Genomic DNA, 27,367 nt, shown 5'->3' with positions numbered 1-27,367 from the left:
AGAAAAAAATTAATACATTTGCAGATCAGTCAGAAGAGATGATCTAGAATGTAACCAGGAGGGGAAAAGATAGAAAATAGGAAAGGTTTGAGACATAAGGGTAGTATGAAAAGGTCTAATATTTTCTAATCAAAATTCAGGAAGGAATGAGATAGAGGCAATATTAAACAGATATTGACTGAGGATTTTCCAGAGAAAAAAATAAATTCACAGATTTAATAAGTCTAAGACATTCCAAGCAAGAAAAAATAAATGTATTTCTCAACATATCCCAGTGAAACTGAAGAATATAAAAGACAGAGAAAAGATCTCAAGCAATTATAGGGAGAGAAAAAAAAAATATCATCAAATGAGTGGCAGACTGAGTCTTCTTCCCAAAGGAAACAATAGAAAAGAGAAGCCAATAGAAAAATATCTGCAATGTGCTGAATGAAAATAACTGGCAATCTAGGATACTATGCCCAGCAAAAATGTTTTTCAAAATTGAGGGTAAAACAGACATTTTAAGACTAATAAAAACAGAGAGAGTAAAATCAGCAGACACTCACTTAAGGAAATTCTAAAGTATGAGCTTCAAACAGAAGGAAGATCTGATATGCAAGAAGAAATGAAGAGAAACAAAAATGGTAAATATGTGGGTAAATCTAAATGAACATTGACTGTATAAAATAATAACTATGTCTGAAGAGATTAAAAGAATGGAACTAAAACAAATGACAATAACTTGTAAATCAGGAGGGGACAGGGATGAATAAAATTAAACCAGGCTTAGGTGCCCATATTTTCTGGGAGTAGGTTAAAATGTTGATTAACTTGAGATGTGAGTTAAATGCAGGTTCTATGTTTTAGGGTAACCTCTCAATAATAGTGTATAACTTCAAAATTAGTAGAGGAAAAAATGAAATGATTGATTTAAATGAAGGATTATAGGAGAGAAAAGAAACCCACAAAGGACAGGGACAAATAGTAGTTACATTAAAAATAAATGCATCTGCTAAAAGACAAAGGCTGTAAAACTAATTTTAAGAATAAATCAACTACATACAGTTTATAAGAGATACCTCTAAAACATGGAAATACAAAAGTTCTGAAGGTAAAAGCATGGAGGGTGGCAAAGGGCACACCAGGCATGTTTTTAACCTAAAGAAAACTAGCGTAGTTATATCAATATCATAAAATAAACTGAAAGGCAACAAAGTGTTACTAGAGTTAAATAAGCATCCTTCATAATGTTCATCAGTTCAATTCACGAGGACTATATAACTTTAGCTGTTTCATCTAATAACACAACCTTATATTTATACATGATTAAAAATCTATTGACCCTGCACTGTCCTTCTTTAAAAAAAATTCCATAAAATGAAAGGAGATATGGGAAAGTACACAATCACAACAGGAGATTTTAAGATATCTCTGTGAGCAATTGAGACAACAAGTAAAAAATAAGTTAATACGCAGACTTAAAAAACATAATAAATGACCAAATGGACATATATAAAACAATGCAGCCAAAACAGAAGACTATAGATTCTTTTCAAACACACATGGAACACACAGACACAGACACAGACACACACACACACACACAGACACACACACCCCAAAAATCATATTCTGGACCATAAATCAAAAGCTCCACCAAATTTCAAGTCATACAGACCATGCTCTCTGACCACTACACAATTAAGCTAGAAATCAATAATAAAATGTAACTAGAGATTTTTCATATATATTTCATATATTTGAGAACAAAGAAGCACATCTAATAATTCATGGGTCAAAGAATAAATCAAAATGAAAATTAAAAAAATATTTTGGAACTGTATAATAATAAAAATATTACATTTCAAAAATTATGGGATATAGCTAAAATAGTAGCAAGAGGAAAATTAATAAACTTAAATGCATATACGAAAAAAGAAGAAAGGCTAAGAATTAATGAATTAAACATTCATGTCAAGAAGTTAGAAAAGGAAGAATAAATAAATCCAAAGTAGAAGGAAGAAAATAATATAGATCAGGAGTCAGTAAACTTTGATCTGTAAGAGGTATGTAGGGAGGAGGAAGAGAGAAAATAAATACATGATAGAGAACTTACATGACCTGCAAAGCCTAGAAACAGCCCTTATATATGAAAGTGAAATAATGGTATTTTGGACCAATATAACCCTGAGAATTCACTGCCATCAGGCCTGCAAGTAAAAACAAAATGAAAGTTCTACAATACCATGATGATATAAAAATTCTAAATATATATGAACCCACTAACATAGCTTCAACATATATACAGCAAAAGGTGATGCAATTAAAGGAGAAGTATAGAAACTAAAATTATAGTAGGAGACTTTAATACACCTTTTTCAATAGCTAGGAGACAAATAATCAGTCAAGGATAGAGAAGATCTGAACAACAAAATAAACAAATTCAATATAATTATCATATATAAAACACTACAACTGAGAAGGACAGAGTTCAATATTTTTCAAGGGCACATGGAATATTTGTTAAACTTCATTATATGCTGGCCATAAAGCCAATGTCAACATATTTAAACTGCCGGAAATTATTCATTGTATATTCTTTGATCACAGAAGAATGAAGCTAGGAAAAAAAAAAAAAAACCCTAGAAAGATATCCCAATTTTCTTTGACATTAGGCAATATACTTCAAAATAACTTATAAGTAAAAAAAAAATTATAACGGAAATTAGAAAATGTCTTAAATTGATGATAAAGAACAATAACATCAAAAATTGTAAGATTTAGCTAAAGCACTGCATGGAGAGAAATCCATGGCCTTATAGCATTACATCATACTGCCAAAGGAGATATAATGATATAAGCTTCCATCTCATGAAGTCAGAAGAAGGAATAGCATATCTAATCCAAAGGAAGAAGACGGTGGGGCAAGGGTAAGAGCAGAGATTAATGAAATAGGAGATGAATGTGCAATGAAAAAGCCAACAGAAACCAAAATCAGCTCTTTGACTAGATTAATAAAATTTATATCTCAATCAACATTATTAATGAATAAATACAAGGGAAATTACAGAGTATCAACACTGGAAATGAGAAAGAAACCATCACTACAAATCCTATAGACAATCAAAAATAATATTATCAATAAATTTGACAATTTAGATAAAATAAACGAGATCATCAAAACACTTCAAAAGTAACTTAAGAAGAAATAAAAATTCGAAGTAGCCCAAAATATTTCAAGAAATTGAATCTGTAATTTAAAAATTTATAAAAATCACACCTTCATGACCACATCGCTTCACAAGGAATCTTTCCAATCACTTAAAGAAGATATATCAATCTTATAAAAACTCTCCTATAGAATAGAAACAGAGGACAGACTTTACAACTCGTTTTGTGAGGCCAAAATAATCTTGATACCAAAACCTACTGTGGACATTACTGGAAATGAAAATTAAAGACCAATATCGCTTATGAATATACATGCTCCAAATCCTAATCAAAATACTAGGAAATCAAATTTTGTGACATATAGAAGGGTGATACCAAGACTAAATGGGGTTTATTCCAGGAATGGAAGAGTGGGTAAACATTTAAAAATCAATCAATGTAATCCACCAATGTACTGGAAAAAAGGAGGAAAATCAAATGTCATTTTAACAGATGCAGAAAAAGCATTTGGTAACTTTTAACACCATTCATGGAGGAAAAAATCTTAGCAAACTGGAAACAGAAAGGAATGCCATGATCTGATATAAAGTATCTACAAAAGTCCAACAGCTAACATCATATTCACTGGTGAAGTAGTGAAAGCTTCTCTCTGAGATTTCAAAACAGTCAAGGATGTCCACATTGCCACTTCAGTTCAAAATTAGGCTGGAGGTTCTAGCTGATGCAACAAGGCAGAGAAAAGAAATAAAATACCACAAGGACTGAAAAGGAAAAATAAAACTATCATTCTTTGTAGTTTACAGTCTGTGAAGCTAGAAAGTCTAAAAGAATCTACAAATGACTAGAATTTATGAGTAAATTTAGAAAGGTTTCAGAATACAATATCAATAAATAAAAATCAATTGTATTTCTATATCTCAGCTGTTGCTTGCAATATCAAAAAATACATCAAACACTTAAAGATAAATCTAATGAGCAATGTTCAAAATCTTTACTTTGAAAACCACAAAATTAAGGAACACACTATTTCCATGAATTAGAAGATTTAATATTGTAAAGATATCAATTCTCTCCCAATTGATCTATAGACTAATTTATATAAAATTAATTTTTGTAGCCTCCATTTATATATATATATATATAATTTATATAGATTCCATATAAGTTAACTTATATGGAAATACGAAAGCTGAGAATAGACAACTTTTTTTTCTTTTCTTTTTTTTTTTTTGTGGCTGGCCAGTACAGGAATATGAACCTTTGACCTTGCTGTTATCAGCACCACTCTCTAACTGAGTGAGCTAACCAGCCAGCCCTTCGATGACAACTCATAAGAAGAAAAACAAAGCTATATGACTTCTACTGCATGATAACGCTTATAGAACTATGATCATTTTGTTACCAGGACAGACAAATAAACCAACAGAATAGAATAGAGTCCAGAATCAGATCCACGCACATATAGTTACCTGGCTTATCTCAAAGGTTACACTGTGGTATAATAGAGAAAGGATAGTTTCAATAAATGGTATCAGACCAGGTAGATAAATATATGGAAAAATGGACTTTCACCACATATTAAACAACATATAAAAATTATTTTTAGGTGGATTGTAGGTCTAAATGTCAAAAGCAGGAGAATACTTTTAGGACACTGGGGGTAAAAAATGATTTCTTCCACTGAAATAGAAGCTCTCAAAGTAAAGAAAAGGCAATTTGAACTATTTTAGCATTAAGATCTGTTCATTAAAGCACATCAGTCACAGAGTGAAAGGCAACCAGTAGAGTGGGTGAAGATGTTTGCAATACACATCTGAGGAAGGACCCATACCCACAATGTATCAGAAATCCCCACACACTAAACAAAAAGACAATTTTAAAAAGGGCAAAAAATCTGAAAAGACACCCAATAAAAGAGGATATCCAAATGGCCAGTATCATGAAAAAGTACCCTACTTTATTAGTCATCAGAAAATAAAAATTAAAACCACGATTAGTGTTCTTATAAGAGATACCAGAGAGCTTCCACTCCCAAGCCCCCAACCCCTAACCCCGTGTATACACAGATGAAAGGCCATATGAGAACGTAGTGGGCAGGTGGCTGTCTACATACCGGAAAGGGAGCCCTCACCAGGAACCGAATTAGCTGACATCTTGATCTGGGACTTCTAGCCTCAAGAACTATGAGAAAATAAATTTCTGTTGTTTAAATCACCACTCTATGGTATTTTGTATGTCGGCCAGAGCTGACTAAGATACCAAATGTCCATCAGCAATCTAATGGATACATTATTTGTTTTTGTTTTTGTTTTAAGGAAAATTTAATTTTATTAATATTATTTTTTACATTCCGGGATGTTGCAGAGCAGTTGGGAGGGAGGGGGAGAGGGGAAAGCAGAAGGAAATGGGATGGAAGAAGGAGGAAGGAGGAAGGGCAGGATTGAGGCCTGTGGCACCCCCTTCATTCCCATAGGGGAGACCGGGGGGGGCTTCCAGTGGTGGCTTGGTCATTGCTGGGCTGAGTGCAGATGTCAGGGGGATGTGGCAAAAGCCCTTGCCCCCCACTATCCCAGCTTGGGAATCCAGGGCCCTTCTTGCTGAGGCTTGGTGGTCATCGCTGGGCTGGCTGCATGTGTTGGGGTGGCATGGCCGAGGCCCGAGGTCCCCCACTGCCCCGGCTTGGGAGAGTCTGGGGCACTTCTTGTGGTGGCTTGGTGGTCATCGCTGGGCTTGCTGAGTGTGTCGTGGGTGTGTGGCCGAGGCCCTTGTCTCCTACCACTGGCATTGGTTGTGGGTGTCAGGGGCCATTGCTGAAGCCCCTGGCCCTTTCCCCTTTCTTGCTTGGTAGCCCAGGGACCTTCTGGTCCTTCTGTGTGTTGTAGGTGTTCTTTGGTGAAATGAGACCTTTACTAGTTAACGTGAAACTTTGTCTCTGGTTGTGGGTACTTCATTTTTCCTTTCAGTTCTGCATTGGATTATTTGCTGTTCCCACCATTTAAACTCTGCACTGGAACTAATTTGTTGTCCTTTGCTTACTTCTAACATGGGGGAACTTCCCGTGGTGACCAGCACTTGAGCTGTGTGGTTGAGTTAAATTGCTGCTTTGCTGCTGACTCCCTAAGGACGGCTTTTTGTGCAGCTCAGGTTTTAACAGTTGATTTTATAGGTACTTCCAGCTCTCAAGAGATCTGGTGCACCTGGGTTATGTAGAAAGTCTGGTTTGGGCCTGAGCCTTTTCATCAAACCGTACTCCATGCAATTCTATAGTCCTGACCAATCTTCACTGAATGGTCCTACACTGATTGTGAGGCAGATCAGCTGTCCTTACTGTGACCCAATGTTCCCACAGTGGGCCCATCTCCCCCACCACCTGTGCTGCAAACACTTCCCATGGGATGGGCCATGCTCTGGTCCCTTGTGATGACTCACTGGCCTCTGAGTGGCTCCTTTTTTCAGTTGTGTTTCCTCACTCCTATGTGGGACCATGCAAACCCTATTAGTGGTCTTGCTGGCCTGGGGACCACAAAGGCCCTCTTCTCCCCCACCGCCTCCAAGCAACTTCATCCAAAGGGCACAGCCATGGCTTTCACTGGCTCCAGCTCCTTGTGCTCAGCAGCTCCAGCCTTAAAGCATCCCGGGCTCGAAATGGTCAGTGCAGTTTTTTCTTTCTCTCATCGTGGTTTCTCCTGCCTTCATGCACTCCGTAGGTCTCTCCTCCTCTTCCCTTGAGCTCTAGCAGCCCCAGCTTGGCTGTTGTTGCTTTTTTATAGTTGTATAGTTGGTTCATTTGTGGGATAGAGTGATGCTGGGGACTGTCTACTTTGCCATCTTGATCAGAAGTCTGGATACATTATTTGAATGCAAACATTTAAATACCATATAGCAATGAGAATAAATAAACTATAATTACATATAACTATATGGATGAATCACACAAGCTTAGTGTTAAGCAAAAGAATCCAGAACTTAACCCATTCATGATTCCATTTATATAAAGTTCAAAAGGAGGCAAAATAAATCCATACTGTTAGAATTTAGTTTCTTTCATCTGAGTTTCTTGATCTGAGTCCTTGTTACAGGGTGTGTTATGCTCTACACTTATGTTTGGTACACTTTTCCATCTGTATGTTACATTTCAATAAAGAGTTAAACAATCAAAGGGTGATGGGCCTACCTCAGGAGACCACAAGGAAGAAGAAAGCTGGAAGCTGCTCACACTTGAGAAACCATTTTGGAGGCAAAAGAAATGATCTGGGTGGGTGGATTTGCTGGAAGAAAGTCCATACCACATTATTTTCTCCATCAAATGCAAAAGAGTATTTCTGAAATATTTAAGGGGTACCTTACATGCTAACTGAGTCTATAAACACAAGGCTAAGACATGAAAGGCTAATAAACATACTCTGTCACCAAAATATATTTTAACATCATATTTTCCTACTAAAATTTTTGATAGGCTGGCTTCTCATGGACCCAAGCCATTGTGGATTTTATTTTACCCCTTTTTATGACTTCTAAAAGTTCTATTTTCTAACCATTCTTTAGGGCCCCCACCCACTTTCTTTTCACTTTAATATCTTCAATTAACAAACAGAATTTTTTTTTTTTGTCTTTTTTTTTTCGTGACTGGTACTCAGCCAGTGAGCGCACCGGCCATTCCTATGTAGGATCCGAACCCACGGCGGGAGCGTCGCTGCACTCCCAGCGCCGCACTCTCCCAAGTGCGCCATGGGCTCGGCCCAAACAGAATATTTTTTGATGCTATTTTCTTTCCACGAAAATAAAAATGAGAACACAATGACAATGTAATAGTGATTTAATGAATTTTTTTTTTTATCATATGATCTCTGTTCAGCCAAATTCATCACACGACTTGTTTCCAAATGTCAGTCTTCTGGGGCAAATAGCATGTCAGCAAAATTACTTATTACTACATACTATGGCACTTGTAAAGAAAAATAAAAATGAAGGCCACAGTTTAGATATACTCCAAGGCCAACTGCTTATAATCCCATAGCCAAAACTTTAGTCATCCTGATTTCTCTGAAATGCTAGCTCTAATCATAAATGAAACAGAAAATGTAAGCTTTTCGTCCTTGTCAGCATGATTCAAAGAAATTAAGCCAATCAGCTGTAGACAAATCAGTTTAGATAACTCTCTTGTAGTTCTCAAGAATAACTTTAGAAAGAGCTGGGAATGATGAGATAATGGGAAACTGTCCAGAACAGCCTGGGCTTTGTTCCTCCTGGAACAGGATGCTCTTCAATGCTTTAGCCCAGTGATTACTGTTCTCCTGGGATATAAAACCCAGGCTGGGCTGCTTTCCAGGGTCCCTTAGCTGAAGTGCAAATGGGACATGCACAGATGAGACTCCACCCACCCTGGGCAGCTTCCCTGAGCCTTGAGGGACTGTCTTGCCCTGAATCCTAGGCTTCTGTTGTCCCTTGCTGACTATCTGTAAGTCATAAACTTGCCTCATATAACTTGCTTTGTACGTGAATGTTCTGTCTCACCAGACTTCGGCAAGTAACGAGTGCACAGTGAATCTGCTTCGCACCTAGGTCTCTCAGGCAATCCCTAGGAGCTGAGTTTTTCCAGCCAACAGCTAGCAAGAAATTGAGATCTTAGTCATTCAGCTGCAAAGAACTGAATGCTTCCAACAACCTGAGAGAGCTTAAAAGTGGATCTATTCCTAGATGAGCCTCCAGATGAGGACACAGACAGGTAGAGAGACTGAACAGTCACAGACCCAGCTAAAATGTACCAGACTGCCAACCCACAGAAACTGTGACATGATAAATTTGAGCTTTTTTAAGCTGCTAAAGTATGTTAATTTGTTATGCAGAAATAGAAATGAATACAACATCCTTTAACCAAAGCACATTCACATAGAATTCTGTCCATTTGCTTCACATTTCTATCTGGAGGTGTTTAGGTGACGTCTAGGATGCTCACCTGTGTCCTTGAGCTCCCTTGAGGGGAGCTATGCATGAAGAAACCTGTAGACTCCCAAGGGCAAGTGGACGACACCTGGGAGCTTCACAGTGAACACTGTGGCCTGGGCTGGTGAGAATGTGCACACCTGGGAGAGGGCGGGGAGGCAAGGAGCAGAATTCCAGAGCAGGTGAGGGCTGGACGGCAGGGCTTTGTGGATAGACTTAAGCTGACTTCCAGAAGTTAAGACTTTTACCCAATTAAGAGCACTCTTGGGGCTGTAAATCAGGCATGACCACCCTGGGAAGATGGCCCAGCCAAGGCAAATGCCAGTACTTTCCAGAATCTGGAGAACCAAAAATAGCACAGTGCTATTTTAACATGTCCAGCTAAACCCAGAACAGGACACCCAAGGTAAGGGCATTCTTCACATGAGCAGTGCAACTGCAAGGGTTCACAAGCATTCATGGTTCAGTGCCCCTACTCCATGCTTTGACAGAGAAGTCGTTCGCATCTCCCCACATAATAACTTCACTTAAGGATGAATACCTTAAAAAGCTGAACTCATGCAAAGAATAAATTCACAGGTGAACACATTCAAGAGAAGCTGGCAGTTTCATGCGTGAGGAGCTATTAGTCACTTCTGACTTTTCTGAGCAATGGTCCTCTGATTCATTAACAGATAATGGGACCAATTAACTTGAGCTCTGTAGCAGATGGTTGCCACACAGTTTAAAATAAGATGTCATTTTGCTCCTCACCCACTGAGACACTTTGATGAAAGAAAACAAAACGTGACAATCCTCTATGAGGAAGACAGGGGAATGTGTCCCTGTGATTCCTTTTAATTTCACTGAAGTGCTCCCACACACCAGGGGCCACCTGATGCCCTCTCCCAGGGCATTGCTGTGCCTTGTACGTGCTTCTGTAAGAGCTCCCTCCTGGGGACTGTGATGCTTATGGGCCTGTCTCCTTTATGTCCTTGGACCTCCTTTGGGGCAGAGACCTTATATTCCTCACCTCAGTAGTCCTTGATAGTAACAACAGATAGCATTTGGCACACAGTAGGTGCTCAATAAATGTTTACTAAATGAATGAACAATTATGATGCTTGAGAAAATGACACTATTCTGGACAAAATATATACCTATTACAGCAAACAATTTTTAAAGGGGAAGTATCACTCTATGAAAATAAAATAAACAATTAGCAAAGGCAGCCATGAGTTCAACATTGAGTGTGTTTCCAGCACTGTGCAAACATGACTTCGGTTAATCTTCCTGACAGCCCTACAAGGTGGGCTGCTTCATTGCCACATCACAGATGCGAATCTGAAACCCCTTGAGGGAGGCGTGACAAGGACCATGCTGTGACCACAATGGTGCTTAGCCGTGAACCCTGACTTCTGCCCCTCCCAAACCTGGCCCAGGCTCTGTGCTTAGGCTGTTCCATGCCATGCCAGGCTCACCAAGGACCGTGGCACTTCCAGGCCTGCACTACTGGGGCCTCTGATCCAGCACTCTGCTGTGCCTGATGGGTGGAGCGAGCTGCAAAGCGGCACGGAAATCAGAAGACAAACCCACAAGTGGAGCAAGGAATGCCCCGAGTGGATAGGAGCCCGTGGACACCTCGTGGAGTGGAGAAAGGTGGTGTATAAGCAGCTGGAGGGGGAGAAGGGCTGCAGCAGCCCATGCTTAACTGCAAGGGAAGGGAAGCCCCTTCCTGAGCCTCCTCTGCACCAGGCTCACGCAGCTCCCAGCCCCTGCATCTCGAGAACCTTGGCCTCCGTGCTCAGATGCAGCGGGCAGTTCCTTGTGCACAGCTCCTGGGCTTATGGGCATACTGGCACCACCGATCACGCCTTCCTTGAAACAACTTCCTCCCGGGGCTTCAGAGACACTATCAACCCTGGTTTTCCCTGCTTCCCAGGCCATGCTCTCTCTACCTCCTCTGCTGGATCCTTCTGTTCCTGAGCCCTCAGTCCTGGGGGCCCCTGCTTGAGTCTCTGGGCTGCTTCTCTCTTCTGACCCTGCTCTGGACTATGCATCCAGTAGATGCTCACCACTGCACTGAGCTGTAGGGCATGGCAGGAGGGCCCGAGAGGAGCCCACCCCATCCTGCAGACTTCACCATACACTACCAAGTCCACATTTACAACCTCAGCCCAGACCTCTCCCCAACTCTAGATTCACATGTTCAACTGGAGGGCAACTCCACAAGTTTCACCAGAACTCAGGCTTTGCTGGACAGTACTGGCCTCTTCATCAGCCCCAATCCTGCCCCTCCTCAGGGTCCATGTCTCTGCATGGCATCATTATCTACCCACACGATCGGGGCAACATTCGTGTGGTCATGCCTGACTCTTCTCTGTCTGCCATAGGCCCATCCAATACATAGGAAGTCCCAGCCATTGACCTTCCAAACACGTCCTATGCAGTGTCTCTCTCCTCCTCCCCTCCCTGCTGCCCCCCACTGTGGCCACCCCTTGCTCACCTGGAACAGAGTAGCCTCTTCCTCCCTGTTCTCCCTGCTTCTTCTCTTCCCAACCCACAGTCCATTCTTGACAGAGCAGTCAGAATGCATCAGATGTGAATCCACACATGCCAGTCCCCTGCTCAGAACCCTCTGGGGGCTGCACATCCTACCTACAGTTAAGCCCAAAGGACTCACAGCACAGCCCCCTCGCTCCTGTTCTCCTGCCTTCCTCTCTGGTTCCCCACCCTCACCCCACTGCTCCCGGGATGCTGGCCTTCCTCCAGTATGCCGAGCCTTTGAGTCTGCGCACCCTCTGCCAGGAGCGCCCGTGCCCCAGGCCGTCCTGTCGCTCCCCACACCCCGCCCTCCGGAAGGTGCTCTCAAGAGGTTAGCCTTGCTCCCCGCTTCACCTTGTATCCCCTTATCTTGTCTCTTAACTTCCCCAAACAGCCATCGCCCCTCACTTCATATTTACAATCTATGTGTTCATTGTCTTTCTTCCGCATGAGAATTTCATCTCCACGAGAGCAGGAATTTCATCCATTTGGTTTGTGGAGCTAGCCCTAGTCCTGGACGGGGCATTTAGTGGGAGTGCAACACAGGCTTTTATGCTGGGTGAGTCTGTCTTGGTTTGGCACCTGTTACTCATCTCTGAGTCTCATGGAAGAAAGCGAGGCTCAGGAAGCTCTCCCAGCTGATCTGGGACGCGAGCCAGGGTGGGGCTGCCTCCAGAGCCTGCAAGCCTCCTCCTTCTACTGTTTCTCTGGCAGATTCATGCCAACCCAAGTATCTCCCATGGAAACACAATTCAACACAACTCAAAGGTGTCCCTGAATATTTTTTGACATCTATATTCCAACCTCCCGTGTGTTCAGTAACCACTATGTTATACACTGAAGTACCACTGCCGTCTCACCTGCACGGTGGTTAGTTTTTGGCTGAACCACCGAATGTTCCCTCCTAAGCCTAGAGACCTGTGACATCTGAGGGTCACTGGATGGAGAAACCAGTGGTTTTTTTACTCCCCACGGCAGGCTAGTCACTAAAGAATGGAAGGTGCTCTCTCTCTCCTCTCACGGCATATCCTGAAGTCTGGGCCCTTCTGTTACCCTGAGACTGTCAGGGGTGGGAGTGGGTTGTACCCTCCAGGGTTCTAAGGCTTGGGAGGACTGGTCTTCCCCATCTGTGGGATCAGTGGGAGTTCGAGACTCGACGTGGAGGCCTCACAGATAGCCGGGGCTGCCCAGGGGCCCAGGAGGCCAGCAGACTCCTGGACACCCACACCTAAGAGCAGATTCAAGCCCAGGAAGCAGCAGCTGAGCCATGGGCATCACTAACTGAGCAAAGGCCACTTTCTGCTAAATTTCTGGACCACATGAGCCCTGAGTTGCTGTAAGTCCCAAGGGAAGAGGAAGTCCCCCACCTGAGGCCTGTGACAGAGATGATTTTCCTGCCAAGCACACTTGTTTAACTGTCCCTTAAATAATATGGATCATTTTCACTAAATATTTTTTTGACACCACTATTTCAAGTTCCCATGCATGTAGTAAAGAATATTGCATGTAAATAGTTTAGTCATAGTAAACAGTAAACTATTTGAAATCTATACTCTGAGAAGTACTGAGTGGCTTTCTTAGGTTGCTGTCTTAGGGTAGAGCTCTGTTTTCCCACAGATAGTAACTAGTGGGTGGGGGCCCGAGGAGCAAGTGGGGTGGGGGGTGAGAGGAACTGCTGTCATTTCCCAATGGCCAGACTCCTCACCCAGGTGGTGCGCAGGACTGTGGGGACCTGTCTGGCACCAGCTGGAGGTTCCCACCAGAATCCAAGCACAGAAAGGGCTTGAGAGATGGTTTATTCTCAGCCACTGCTTGATCTATTTTATTTTATTTTTTTGGTGGCTGGCTTATATGGGGATTTGAACACTTGACCTTGGTGTTACAAGGCTGTACTCTAACCAGCTGAGCTAACAGGCTAGCCCTAAGCCCCCGCTTAAAAGCTGAGGATCAGAGAAGTTTAGAGGAGTAGGGGGAGGTGGGCTGCGGTCACGCTGGTGATCCCACCCAGCCCAGAGGCCGCCTGGCTCCGCCCAGGGAGGAAACGCACATTTGTCTGCGTGCCTCCCTTGTTTTCCAGTGTGAGGGACGTGGGGCACCTGTTCACTCCTGGGACTCCTGTCCCAGGTAGATCCCCGATCTTTGGGTTCTAACTGCACCATGAGTGCCTTTGACTGCTCCCTGGAGGGCGAGCCGGTGGCTTCCCCACCAACCTCAGGACAGGGCACACATCCTCACGTCCTCGCTGGTCTGTCTGTGCTGCCAGCTCTCTCCATTATCTCAGTGCATGACCTAAGCAATGAGCTGTTTGGGAACATCTTAACTCAGTAAGTTTGGGTTTTTCAAAGGTGTTTTTCAAGACTGGATGGTTGAAGTCAAATACCATAGTACCCTTTTAAAATGCTAGTCTGGAATGTAAAATATAAGTGATAGAAATTAATATGTGAATTATGCAAAAAATAACAGGAAAGACATTCAAAAGAAGGAAAGGCTTTTGCAAAGCATGATAGGCTAATGGAGAAGGCCAACATGATAGACTCCCTACACCCTTTTTACCAGGGCTCTGAGCCTGCAGCAATGCACAGCACTCAGACAATGCAGTGGTTCCCGGGGCTGTTAGCAATGATTGCACTGAACTCCAGCATTTGACAGAGAGTAACGCATGAAACTTGTTTCTTTCTTACCCCATACAAATTTCCCCTTCTTCATGAATAGCAAATCTTTTGTTCAAATGTCTTATTTGATTCTGTCACATAGAAGCATCTTCAAACAGCCAGCCTGCGCAGTGAGTGGGTCAGATGATTGCTACTGCAGATGGATTGCTTAGGCTTGTGATCAGTCAGTGGTGCAGAGGTAAGACACAGCATGGCTGCAGGTGCCAGTCAGGGGGCTGCTGTCAATGGCTGCGCAGCAGCTGCAATAACAATTTATCCACAATCACAGCGTGAGATCCGGTTATTGGGAATGCAGACCCTGTTCTAAAAACAAGCTCCCCACTGGGGAGACTCTCCTGGGTCCTGTGGCTGACTTAACCGTGAGGTTGCCCAACACAAGAAAGGCCCCATGAATCATGGTCCTTTCCTTTGTCTAAATGCATCTTGTGCCTCCCTTCTTGGAGCAGGTGGAGGAGGACGGCCCTTGGATTATTCTGTTGATCAATGGCATGAAATCAAATACACCCAGAAGCTCAGATCTGGCCAAAATGTCCCATGCATTGACTCTCTGGATGTCTCCATTTGCCCAGAAGATCCACACTCCACCCTTCTCCATGCTGCTCTGTGCCCTGAGGGTGACTGCACAGACCTTGTCAATGAGCTCTCTGCCCTTCTGCCACAACGAGGCCATGTCAGAGCCTGGACAGGAGGAAGAGTGGGTCAGGGTATGTATGTCTCCAGCATCTTCTCTCCCCAGAGCCACACCTCCTGCCAGGCTGTCTCCACATGGCTACTCTCACCTTGCCTCATTGCCCTGCCAGGGCTGGTCCCAGGAGTGGCACTGTCCTTTGCTGGCATCCCTAATCCCTACCCATTCCTTGGCAAACAGTCCCCTTACGAATCCTCTCATCTCATGGTTCCGGTGTACCCACTTTTCTTTCCCACCAGGATGCTGACTGTCCATCCACCAGTGTTAGGATCATGCCAACCTACAGGTCCTCCTCTTCTGTCTTCTTTTGAAACACTTGAAAGTGCTTGGCACATTTCACTGGGTCTTGGTCAAGCTGAGGTAAGCCGCACACCCTGACAGTGCAGTGCTGGCTGGAGCCCTAAACAGAAGGCTCCTGCCTCCTGGGACGTCACACCCAAGAGCATCTCCACAGGCCAGGCCTTTGGAAGTGGAAGCTCCGCTCCAGAGCAGACGGGAAAAGCTGGCTGCAGTGTGAGTCAGAATCGCAAGGCCCCATGTCCCAGCCCTGCTGGCTGAGCACACTCCCACATCCACCGTCAGCCAGGCTGATGGGGGCCTCCATGGGAGGTGCATGGCGGGCCTGAAAGGAAGGGCGTAGAGCCTTCTACTGTGTGTCTGAGAGGTTCGGGACATGGGATTCCACGGTATTTATAATGCAAATGATTATGAGTGAAACGGATACTGCTTCGTCTCAGGAAGAAGCTAATCTGTTTTAGACATTTGTTTTGAATTAATTATTTTATCCTTAGGAGGTCCAAAGAAGAGAAGTCTGGCTCACTGCTTCAGACTCTCCTCCTGGGACGTGCGGGTGGGAGCAGACGTGGAGGGAGGGAGGAGACAGAAGCCAGGTTTGTGCTTCCTCAACCTGGAGGCTGGCAAGGCGTGGAGGGCAGGGCACCGGCTGCACAAGGCTCATCCACTCAGTGCTCGAAAGCAGCACCACGAGGGCGTTCCTCTCACCTTTGCAGGTGAGAAGGCTCAGAAAGGTTAAATTACTTGCCCATGTCCACAGGAAGGGATGGGGGGGGTCTCCTCTTTTTCTTTAAAGCCCATGGTCTTTCTCATTTTTTGTCCAACACCCATGGGAGAGATGGGTGGAGAACAGGGGGAGCCAAGAAGCACAGAGTACTTTTTAGGGGACTGGGACTAGGGAGCAAAGGGAAACCCAAGAGATTTCACACCAGCGCCGGGTGAGGGCACGGCCGGTCTCTAGCGCAGGAGGCTTGGTGCGAGCATCTAGAACACTATCTGAAGCCGCCTCACATCCAAGAACATGTATCTCTCCTGCTTGTCAAGTGAGTCAGGCCTGCTTGCTCATTCACGGGGCCTCGGGAACATAAGCCTGCTGGCAGGAGCTACTCACCTGCCTGCTCCAAAGCTACCATCGTTGCCTGCTCGATCAAGTCCCGTTCAATGAAGCTCCTGAAGTCCTCACTGTACACGCTCAGGTCTGGCAACTGGAAAGTGTAGATTGGCATCTCCAGGGGAAACTGCTCGTTGTTGCACTCGTTCGCCACATGAGACCGGGCCAGGGAGACGATGGCTGAGCTGGCATGGGAGATCCCCCGGGAAAGTCGCTTTTCTGCAGGGAGAGAAGAAAAGACAGTCACACGGACTGAGTGGGAGTTGGTGTGGCTGTTTGTGCATATGGATACACCTGCAAACACATGTGCACACATGCACACATAATGCACACACCCCACACAGATACACAGATACATGTGCATGACACATACTTCCATATGCACACACACCCTATACACACGCACACACACGCACACACAAGCACACATCTGTGTACACACATGAACACACTGCACACACAACATATGCACACATGCCCACACACATGTACACATACACTCATTATGGACTATGTGCACATACACACACATCATGCACATGTACACAAATGCACACATAATTCACACACCACACACAGACAGATGTGCATGTACACACACCACACATGCACACACATAAACACACATCTTTGTACACACATGAACACATCATATATTTAACACATGCAGACATACCCACATATGTATGTATACACACTACACACCACATACACACACACTCATATGTACAGATGCATGTGAATGTACACACTGTACACACAGTACACACATACATGTACATATATATACTACACAATACATGTGCAAATGTACTCTAAACTATACACAGGTACACATACATGCACACACATACACTAGACACCTATTTACATAATTCATGTACACATACATAAACTACACACATACACATGCATGTACACAGATGCACTTGTGCACACTAGGCAATATACACATACACTACACACATGCACATGACATACTTCACACACATATGCATACACGATGCACTGTACGCATACATGTTTGTACATACAAGCACGCACATGCAAACACTGCACACATGCACCCAGGCACACACACATATACACGTGCACACACATGCACACCCACACACCCATATTCTCTCCACAGCAGCCCTTGTGTCGTATAAACCTTTTCTATCCTGCAGGCTTTCTTGCTGTGGGACCACTATTACCACCACTGGTGTGTGGCACTTTCTCACTCCCACCATGAAACCACTGAGAAAGAAGCAAGCTGTAGGTCCACTGCACACGTGCACATCAGCACTGCCAAAGAGCATCGGGCTTGCCTTTGGGTGTTCAGTTGTACCTGACAACTCAGCCGAGCTGCCCTCTCCCAGTACTAAATGGTATGTGAGAGCTGCATCTTATTCTTATGCATTTTCACATGTAAAGCAAAAAGCCTTCTATTCAGACTTTCTCCACTGTGTCTTGGATTTTAAGACAGGCTATTTTACTAAAGTTGCTCTGATGAACACATCCCATATGAACATCCCCGGGAAACAAACATTAAGTCACTACACGTGCTTTTCTTCTGTCTGTACATTCTTTGGTCACAGTGCTCTCAAAGTGGATGGTCTATTCTGGTCACCTGCTTCTTGGGTTTTCCAATCAAGGAATGAGAAATGCAGTGTAGGATTTCTCTAATGTACAATCTGCGGCTCATTAGGAAGTCGATCACCTACAAAAGTAAATATATTTTGTTCTCTTGATGCTATAAAAGCAGATTTGCTTTTCTTAAGCCTCATGTTTAATGGCTAATATTTAACATGATGCAAGAATTCTTAAATATATTCTGTTAGGAATGGGTTTTCTTTTTTGCAGTCAGTATTTGCAACAATGGAGAATTCTTTTAGCAAGGCAATCGTCCTCTCTTGCTCTGCTCAGGAAGTCAAGGTCATGGGTTTGATATGAGAGTTGTCTATACCCATGGCAAGTTCCTGAGTGTACCGCTCAGGTCAGAAGGACTTCCTCTTCATTTTGGCCAGCCTGCTCACTGATGAGGTTTGTGCTCCTGTAGCTGCTCCCTTGAGGCACACTGTTCCCGGCACGCCACAGCCACATGGAAAACCCCGGCCTGTGCTTTCACCCACAACAGGAGCTTCCTACCAGCTCACTTGCAAGAGCAGTGGACAGGAATGGCATTAATGTAATTGTTAAAAAACAGACTAAAAAGCAGAGGATTTTGATCCTGTGCTAAGTTAGTTATACACCCAAAGTTAATTCTCATAAGCTTCATGTGTGTGCCAATTAAAATGAGTGGAAAGTTGCAGAGAGAATATATTCCAAATGGTAGATTTTGATTCACTTTCAATTTCATTCTGAGACCAACATGATTAAGTTATTTTGCAGTTTGCAAAAGGCAAAAAGAGAAGTCAACCCACTCACGCCACTGGAAAGAAGAGAAACGGGACACGTGGGCCGGCTCATCTGCCTCTGGCCCCATCGCTTCCTGAACTTGGCCTGAGTCCTCAAGAACAGGAGCACAGGAGACCCCAAGTCTCTCTCCCTCCTGCAAGCCATGCTGAAATCACACACCTTGCTGCAGATGACCTTTCCTGTATCTGGGAAAGGAGGAACTGCCCCATCCTCTGGGACCCGAAGAAAGTTCTCAGGTGTTAGAGAACTGAGGTGCTACGTGCACCCAGAATGTGTTGCTCGGACACCCACGAGGCCGCTCTCAGCAGAGTGACTCTGCTGGCTGGGTCCTCCACACCTCTTCTGGGCTTACCAGCCAGCTCCTATTTGCCAGCTGATGAGATGCTGTGAGGGCCTTAGGAACATGTGATTCACAGCATAATGTGATGCTATTAAGCAACTGCAAACATGAAGCATTTGGAGTCTGAATGGAAAAGCATTTTTGAACTAAAATAGATTGTGTTGAAGATCATATAATGAAAGGGTGAGGATACTTCAAAAATTTCATGGAAAGGTTTGTATTATTTTTTAAAGGACCCTCACTTGTGCTTCCAATTCTAACACATCCCCACCACCACCCATGAATGCACACGTGTAATCTTACACACACACACACCCACACACATACATACACACTCACAGACTGATTCTTTCAACGTAGACTCAGTGATCTTCTTTTGGAGATGTAAATGAAATGTTTTACAGAAATTACCAAATTCAAAGTTATGCCCTAGAGAAACATAGACTTTTAAAAAACCATAGTGGGAGAAATCACAAAATTTCCCAACTATTGGCAAAGCCAGCTCAAACATTGATGATTTAGGCTAGGGCAGGTGTATTAAGTATATTTTCTTATTTTCTGTATTTCTGATGCTGTGGTATTTGGGGCTTCCCTGACTGGGGTAGCCAATTCTTAGAGATAGCAAATGACTCAGCCAGGGTGTACATTTCATATCAAATGAGCCCATCCAGGGTCCACACTCTGAACCACCTCCTGTATCTGGGTCTTACCCTCCAGCAGGAAATATTCCTGGGCCCCATCACCCCAGAGAACTAGAGACAGACCCTATGACCCAGAGCCCACTACAATTATTCACACTACCAATTCTGGGTCATCTTCTCCACCTTGGTTTGCCTTGCCTCACCTCTCCCACAGAAACCACAATGAAGGCTCTTGCCCAAGCTCCCCCCAGCTCCGCCTTCTGACCATCCCTGGTGCCTCCGATGTGGCCTGTGTGGTATGTCTCACCACTTGCTCCCCAGTGAGCTGCGAGTGAGAAATTCTTCCTTCACGACATCATATCTGTGTCTGGGGGTCTTACCATGCTTGATTAAAGCAAATCCTGGTACATTTTAAAACAGGTGGACAAAACTCTTCTAAAAGGGACAAATATAAATATTTTAGGCTTTGTTGGTCACACAGTCTCAGTTTCAGTGACTCACCTCTGTCTTTGCAGCACTAAAGTAGTCATGGGCAACACATATGTGAATGGGCAAGAGGCTGTTCCAGTAAAACTTTATTTAAAAAACAAGCAGCAGCCAAGTCTGGCTGATGGGTTATCCTCTGCTGACCCCTGATTTAAAATATAATGTGCTTCATTTTCCATTTTAGCCTGCTGTGACTTCAGGGAGAACTCAGCTAAAGGAGACATAAATCTAATTTAGAAACTCTACAATTTCTATTTTATTAAAAATAGGTGTGATTATTCACAAGGCTTAATTAATAGGATTATGTTATGATAGATTTCTATTTTTTTTCCTTAAATGACATCTGACAAAAGTCAGATGCAGCAGGTAATAGCTACACTTACTAGGCCCTGATTCTGCCAAACTCTTTGGAAGCAGAGAGGACGGTCTTTTCAGCCTCCTCACCAGGAAGATAAGATAATGCATTGGTTGTCTACTGCCAGCCAAAAGGAGCAGGAGCTGCCCAATTGTCCCCTGTCTGGATTGCCACTGCATGAAAGGTGCCAGGAGCCTTAACTGAACCAAACACTGGGGAGAGGTGGTCCCTCCTGAGTCAGATCTAATGGCAGAAATGACATGGAACTTAAGAACAATGTAACAAGATGGACAAGACAGCGAACAAGCCTCAGCATCTTCTCCCTAAGCCCCCTGGAGCTCCACAGGAGCAGAGTAGGAGTGGGCAAGTCTCCATAGGGAGGGACTGGGCAAGGACATCCTGGATGTGCCTTTCCTTTCCCCAGCATGCCTCGGGCAGGTCACTGCCTCCCCATCATTGCAGCAGCATGAACAAGAAACCGCAGAGGCCCATGGCCAGCTGGAGGAATGTCAGGTGATGCCAGAGCACAGCTGGGCAGGGCACTAGCAACAGCGGGCACATCCTTCCCTCCCCTCCAACACAGCTGGGGAGACTGGCAGCTCTAATGGAGACGGCAGCTGCTGGAAACAAGCAATTTCTAGAACAGAGGTGCTGGCAGGTTCCTGCAGGAGAAAAGCCAGATGGGGGAAGGGAGCACGCAGTGAACATAGTGAGCCTGTATTAAAACATTCAAGGCTTTCCAGCATGAGTGCATTCCCTCACCCCACTGTCCTTGGGAGGAGCACCAACCAGGGCCTGTCCTGTGCCTTTCCCTGGGGTGCACCATGCAGGAAGAACACGATAACCACAGGCAGCAGGTGCTCACAGGGCAGTTAGGGAACATGCAAGGAATGGTATTCCTGTCAAAGGAAGTCAGGGGAAGCAGGATAAATGGACCAGGAGGACAAGATTTAAAAATAAGCCTAGTAAATATGTTCAAAGAGATGAAAAGAATATGAAATGTGAATATATGAATATGAATGTGAAATAATAATAATAACAAAGAATTAATTAGTAAAAAAAAAAGTGAATGTTTACCAACAATGAATTCATGTGAAGAATGAGTTAGGATGTTAAAATATCAGGCTGAGTGAATCTCTTAGAAGACATGAAAATGAACTGTAGGAGACATGGAGGAAGGGACCAAGGCATTCCAAGGAAATAATTTGAACCTAGAATTCTTATTCCACTAATCAAAAATTGAAATTTATTATGTAACCTTTTTAGGCACCCAAGGCCTTAGGAGATTCACCATACAAAACCTATTTTGGAAGTAGTCTTTGAGGAAGTATTCCTCCAGCAAAAGAGAAGTGAATACATGTGAGCAAATAAAGAAGTTAATTATTGTCTGAAAAAGGAAAAACAACAAAAATGGCCTAAAAACTGATTAAAGGCAAGAGGGGGTAGGAAGGGAGAAGATAAGAGCTTATGAAGACACGTGTTTTTCAGGATAAAATACGGTTGTTGATAAAAAATTTTAAATAATAGAAAGAAATTCTAAATAAGGTTTTAATAGAATGGAGGCAATTACAACATGCATAAAAGTAGAAAGTATAACTTTCAAATCAGTAGAAAAACTTAATTAGCCAGAAGAGATTAAAAACAAAAATACACACAAAACATCCTGGCTCATAAAGCATACATATGTAAATAAGTATACATATGACGGTAATTAAAAGTGACTAATTGACTCATTTTGCTACTTGACAGATAGATCCTCTTGGATTGAATAATAAAGTAATATCTGATGATGAATTAACTATAAGAATCATATTAAATATAATAGGATAAAGAAACATTGAAAATAACAGCTGAAACACAATATTCCAGGCAAATATGAATCAATGGAAAGCCAGGGTAGCAGTTTAATATCATTAATCAGATTTAAAGGCAAAAACCATCATATGGGACAAAGAGACATCTTATATATTGGTAGAAATGAATACTAGCACAAGATACCCTAACAATTATGAATACACACACTTAACAATACAGCCTCAAAATAAAAACAGCAGAAAGGATAAAACTAAGAGAAGAAACAGATAATGCATATTAAAATTTCTAACTCAATTGTGGCTATTCTAGACAACAGAGTAAGCAGACAAGAATAATCCAAGATATAAATTCAAATATAACTTGAATTGTAAGGCTGAGCTAATAGGAACAGACAACATTCATTCACAACTGTTTGAGAAGTTCTGCCTAACGCAATGGGACAGAAAAATTGAATTAACTGTGTAAATATGAGGAAGGATATTAAATTATTTCAGATGATATTATTGTACATTTAGAAAACCAAAGTAATTCTCTTAGAACAAACTATTTGCATTAATAAGAGAAATTATATAGATGACTGGATTAAAAAAATAAGAAATGAATTGCTTTTCTCTAGACCTAAACTCTTAACAGAATCTGAATACATGGAGAGGCATACATAATGTTCTTGGATGGGAGACAATATTACCAATGCCCCTATTTTTAAAGTAAAATAAAAGCTCAATCCAATTCCAATCAGAATTGCAATTTTAAGGTTTAAACAGCAGAATAAATATCCAAAAATAGCAAAAAATTTTTGGAAAAGCATAGCAATAAAAGGGTTTGCCTTAGCAGAGAGTAATACTATTTAAAACTACCAGAGTCAAGTGTGATAAAATGGACAGCCACATGGGTGGATAGAATACAGAAACAGATCCCAGTATGTTTGGGAAATTAATAAATGGCAATGTTGGCATTTTAGTTCAGTGAGAAAAGGATATTTTGTTAAATAAACATGCTTGAATAACTCCCATTCAATCCAGAAGAAAGCAAAACTGGATCCTTTGCTATTATTTATAAAAACTTCAAGTTGAAGAAAAACCTGAATAACAAAATTTAAAAACAAATACAGGAAAATATTTTAGTAACTTTGTATTTCAGGAGACATTCCAAAATGAAGAAAGGAAGCTCTCCAGCCACGAATACATAGTCATGTAAATATTTTATATGGTAAAATATTCTGTAGAAAAGACATAAGGCAAATGATATGGTGGAAATACACATATACATATATGAAATACATATTGTAGTGTTCATTACAAATAGAGCTACAAGTTGATAAGATAAGGCAAACCAATCAACAGAAAAATGGACAAAGTGCATGAACAGGCACATCACAGAAGGGGAAATCTAAGGCTAACAAGCAAATGACAAGAAGAAAGTTAAAATAAGAAGACAGGAGCATGCCCGGGAACTCAGACAGGAATTGCAGACACCCTCCCCTCCCCAACAGAAGGCAGCATAATGCTGCAAACACTGCTTCCATGTGGGTGGTTGTAGTGGATTGAATTATGTTCCCCCAGAACTCACTGAAGTTTGAATTGTGTCCCCAAGTTTTACACATTAACAATGTTAGCCCCCATTGTGGGAACGGATGGGAAAGAGGATGGGAAATACTATTATGGTAATTGAAAGGTGGAGCCTTGAAGAGGTGATTGGATTATAGGACCAAGCAATAGTGAATGGATTAAAAATGGTGGTCAGGGGTGTGGCACTGAGGCCTTTAGAAGAAGAGGAGAGTCTGTCTTTCTCTGCTCTCTCTGCTTCCACCATTTTGCAATGTAAGATGCCTGGGTCGCTCTCACCACCACCAAATGGACTTTGGACTCCCCAGTCTCAAAAACTGTAAGCAATAAATTTTATTTTCTTTTAAATTACCAAGTTCCCTGTATTTTGTTGTATGCAACAGAAACAGATGAATATAGTGGTCCACAACAGCTACTGACACCACAAGCGTAGCTCATTGACACAGTAGCAGCCATGGCTACTGTGCAGGTGGCCCACCTCCTACTCAACTGCACTGACACAAGGAGAATCACCAGAGGAGCCTGGAAAAAGAGACGTCTCTCTCTTCAAAGCCCATTCCAGAGTAATAGAAGAAGGAACTGCTCCACCAGATGACCAGACATCAACATAGAGATAGTAGAAACATGAAAAAACAAGAAATTACAACACCACCAAAGGAATACAATAATTCTCAAGTACCAGACATCATAAAGCAGGAAACCCCTGAAATGACTGAAAAGGAATTCCAAGCAACAATCTTAAGGAAACTCAAAGAGATACAAGAAGACTCAGACAACACAATGGAATGAGAAACAATATCTGGTATATGAAGGAGGAAATTTACAAAGAGAATAATACCTTAAGAAAAGAATGTAGCAGAATTCCCGAAGGATTCACTCAATAAAATAAAAAACACAACTGAGAGCTTAAGCAGCAGGTTAGAGCAAGCAGAAGAAAGAATTTCTGATCTTGAAGATGGTCTTTTTGAAATAACCCAGGTAGACAAAGAAAGAAACAAAAAGGAAAAAAGAACAAAAACAATAAAGAAAATCTAAGAGAGCTAGCAGACAACCTTAAGCACACAACCATCTGAATCATGTCTGTTCCAGAAGGGGAGGAGAGAGGAAAAGGCACCACAAACCTATTCAATGAAACAATAATGGAAAACTCCCCAAGTGTAGGAAGAGACAAAGATCTGCAGACCCAGGAGGTTCAAAGATCCCCAAACAGACTCAATCCAAAAAGGTCCTCTCGAAGACATTTTAGTTGAGCTGGCAAAACTCAAAGACAAGGAGAGAATCCTAAAAGCAGCAAGAGAAAAGCATGAAGTCACCCATAAGGGAGCCCATGTCAGACTGACAGCAGACTTCTCAACAGAAACTCTACAGGCCAGAAAAAATGGGATGATATGTTCAAAATGCTAAAATAAAAGTACTGCCAGCCAAGAATACTACATATAACCACAAGGCTTTCCTTCAGAAATGATGTAGAAATAGAATATTTCCCAGACAAACAAAACCTGTGGGAGTTCACCACCACTCTACCAGCCCCACGAGAAATCATCAAGGGAGTCCTGCAACTGGAATCAGAAAAATGATAAACACTACCACAAATACACAAGAAAGAACAAAACCCACTGGTAGAACAAAAATTCAAATGAGAAAGAGAAACTGAATCTTAGCCACCTCAAAAAACCAACAAACATCAAAGACAAACAATAAAAGGGGAAGAAAGGAACAAAAGGTATTTAAAACATCCAAACAAAAATTGATAAAATGCCAGGAATTACCAATATCTTTCAGTAACTACAATAAATGTAAACAGCTTAAACTCCCCATTCAAAAGACATAGACTGACTGACTGAATTAAAAAAACTAGATCCAAGTACATGTTGTCTTCAAGAGACCCACCACACCTGTAAAGTCACACACAGACTAATACTGAAGGGGTGGAAAAAGATATGGAAAATCAAAAACAAGCAGGAGTAGCTATTTTTATAATGGATAAAACACACTTTAAACCAAAAACTATAAAAAGAGACACAGAAGGCCACTATATAATGATAAAGTGATCTATACAACAAGAAGACATAAGAATCATAAATATATATGCACCCCAAGTCAGAGCACCCAGATATATAAAGCAAACACTATTAGGCATGAAGAAAGAGATAGACCCAGTACAGTAATAGTTGGGGACTTGAACACCTCTCTCTCAGCACTGGACAGATCATCTAGGTAACAAATCAACTGAGAAACACAGGATTTAAACTACACATTAGACCAATTTGACCTGGCAGATATCTACAGAACATTTCATCCAACAACTACAGAATATACATCTTCTCATCAGCACATGCAACATTCTCCAGGATAGACCATGTTAGGTCACAAACCAAGTCTCAACAAATTAAAAAAAACTGAAATCATTTCAAGTACCTTTTCACACCACAATAGATTAAAACTAGAAATCAATGATGAGTGAAACTCTGGAAACTATGCAAATATGTGGAAATTAAACAACATGCTCCAGAACAAGCTATGGTTCCAAGAAGAAAATTAAACAGGAAATTAAAAGTTTCTTGAAACTAATGAAAATAAAGACACCTCATACCAAAGCCTGTGGGATACTGCAAAAGCATCAGTAAGAGGAAGTTTATTGCCAAAAATGCTTACATCAGAAAAATAGAAGGCCTTCATACAAACAACCTAATGTTATACCTCAAAGAACTAGATAAACAAGAACAATTCAATCCCAAAATTGATAGAAGGAAAAAAACAAGATCAGAGCAGAACTAAATGAAATAGTGACCCAAAAAACAGTACAAAGGATTAATGGAACAAAAATTTGTTTTTTTTTTTAAAGAAGATAAACAAAATAGAAAAACCAGTAGCTAAGTTAACAAGGAGGAGTAGGTGGAGGAGGAGGGGGAGGGAGAAGGGGAGCAGAGAGAAGACCCAAATAACAGAAATCAGAAATGAAAAAGGAGACATTATAACCAATACCACAGAAATACAAAGAATCGTTAGCAACTACTATAAACTACTATATGCCAACACATTTGAAAACTTGAAGGGAATGGATACATTTCTGGACACTTACAAACTACCAAGACTGAACCAAGAAACCAAGAAGATACAGAAAACCTGAACATACAAATAATAAGCAACAAGACTGAAGCAATAATCAGTAGTCTCCCAACAAAGAAAAGCCCAGGACAAGATGGTTTTACTGCTGAATTCTACCAAGTGTTAAAGAGGAAATATTACCAATTCTCTTCAAACTATTAAAAAAAAATTGAAACAGAGGCCATTCTCTCAAACTTGTTCTATGAGGCCGGCATCACCCACATACCCAAACCAGACAAATATATAACAAAATAAAAGAGAACTACAGGCCAA

The 27,367-nt window shown here is 42.1% G+C and overlaps 1 protein-coding gene across 2 annotated transcripts in view; it reads right to left on the bottom strand.

Moving 5' to 3' along the window:
* OTUD7A (OTU deubiquitinase 7A) overlaps positions 1-27,367 on the bottom strand; it is a 153,744-nt gene that overhangs the window by 70,937 nt on the left and 55,440 nt on the right. For both annotated transcript variants that reach the window (XM_063091893.1, XM_063091895.1), the window contains exon 3: positions 16,385-16,603. In XM_063091893.1, coding sequence (XP_062947963.1) covers positions 16,385-16,603 — 219 coding nt within the window. The remainder of the gene's footprint in view (positions 1-16,384; positions 16,604-27,367) is intronic.

The sequence above is a fragment of the Cynocephalus volans genome, chromosome 3 (assembly GCF_027409185.1).
Source record: "Cynocephalus volans isolate mCynVol1 chromosome 3, mCynVol1.pri, whole genome shotgun sequence".
Taxonomy (NCBI): Eukaryota; Metazoa; Chordata; class Mammalia; order Dermoptera; family Cynocephalidae; genus Cynocephalus; species Cynocephalus volans.
The sequence above is the reverse complement of the archived record's forward strand: the minus strand, read 5'-3'. Positions and strand labels throughout refer to the sequence as shown.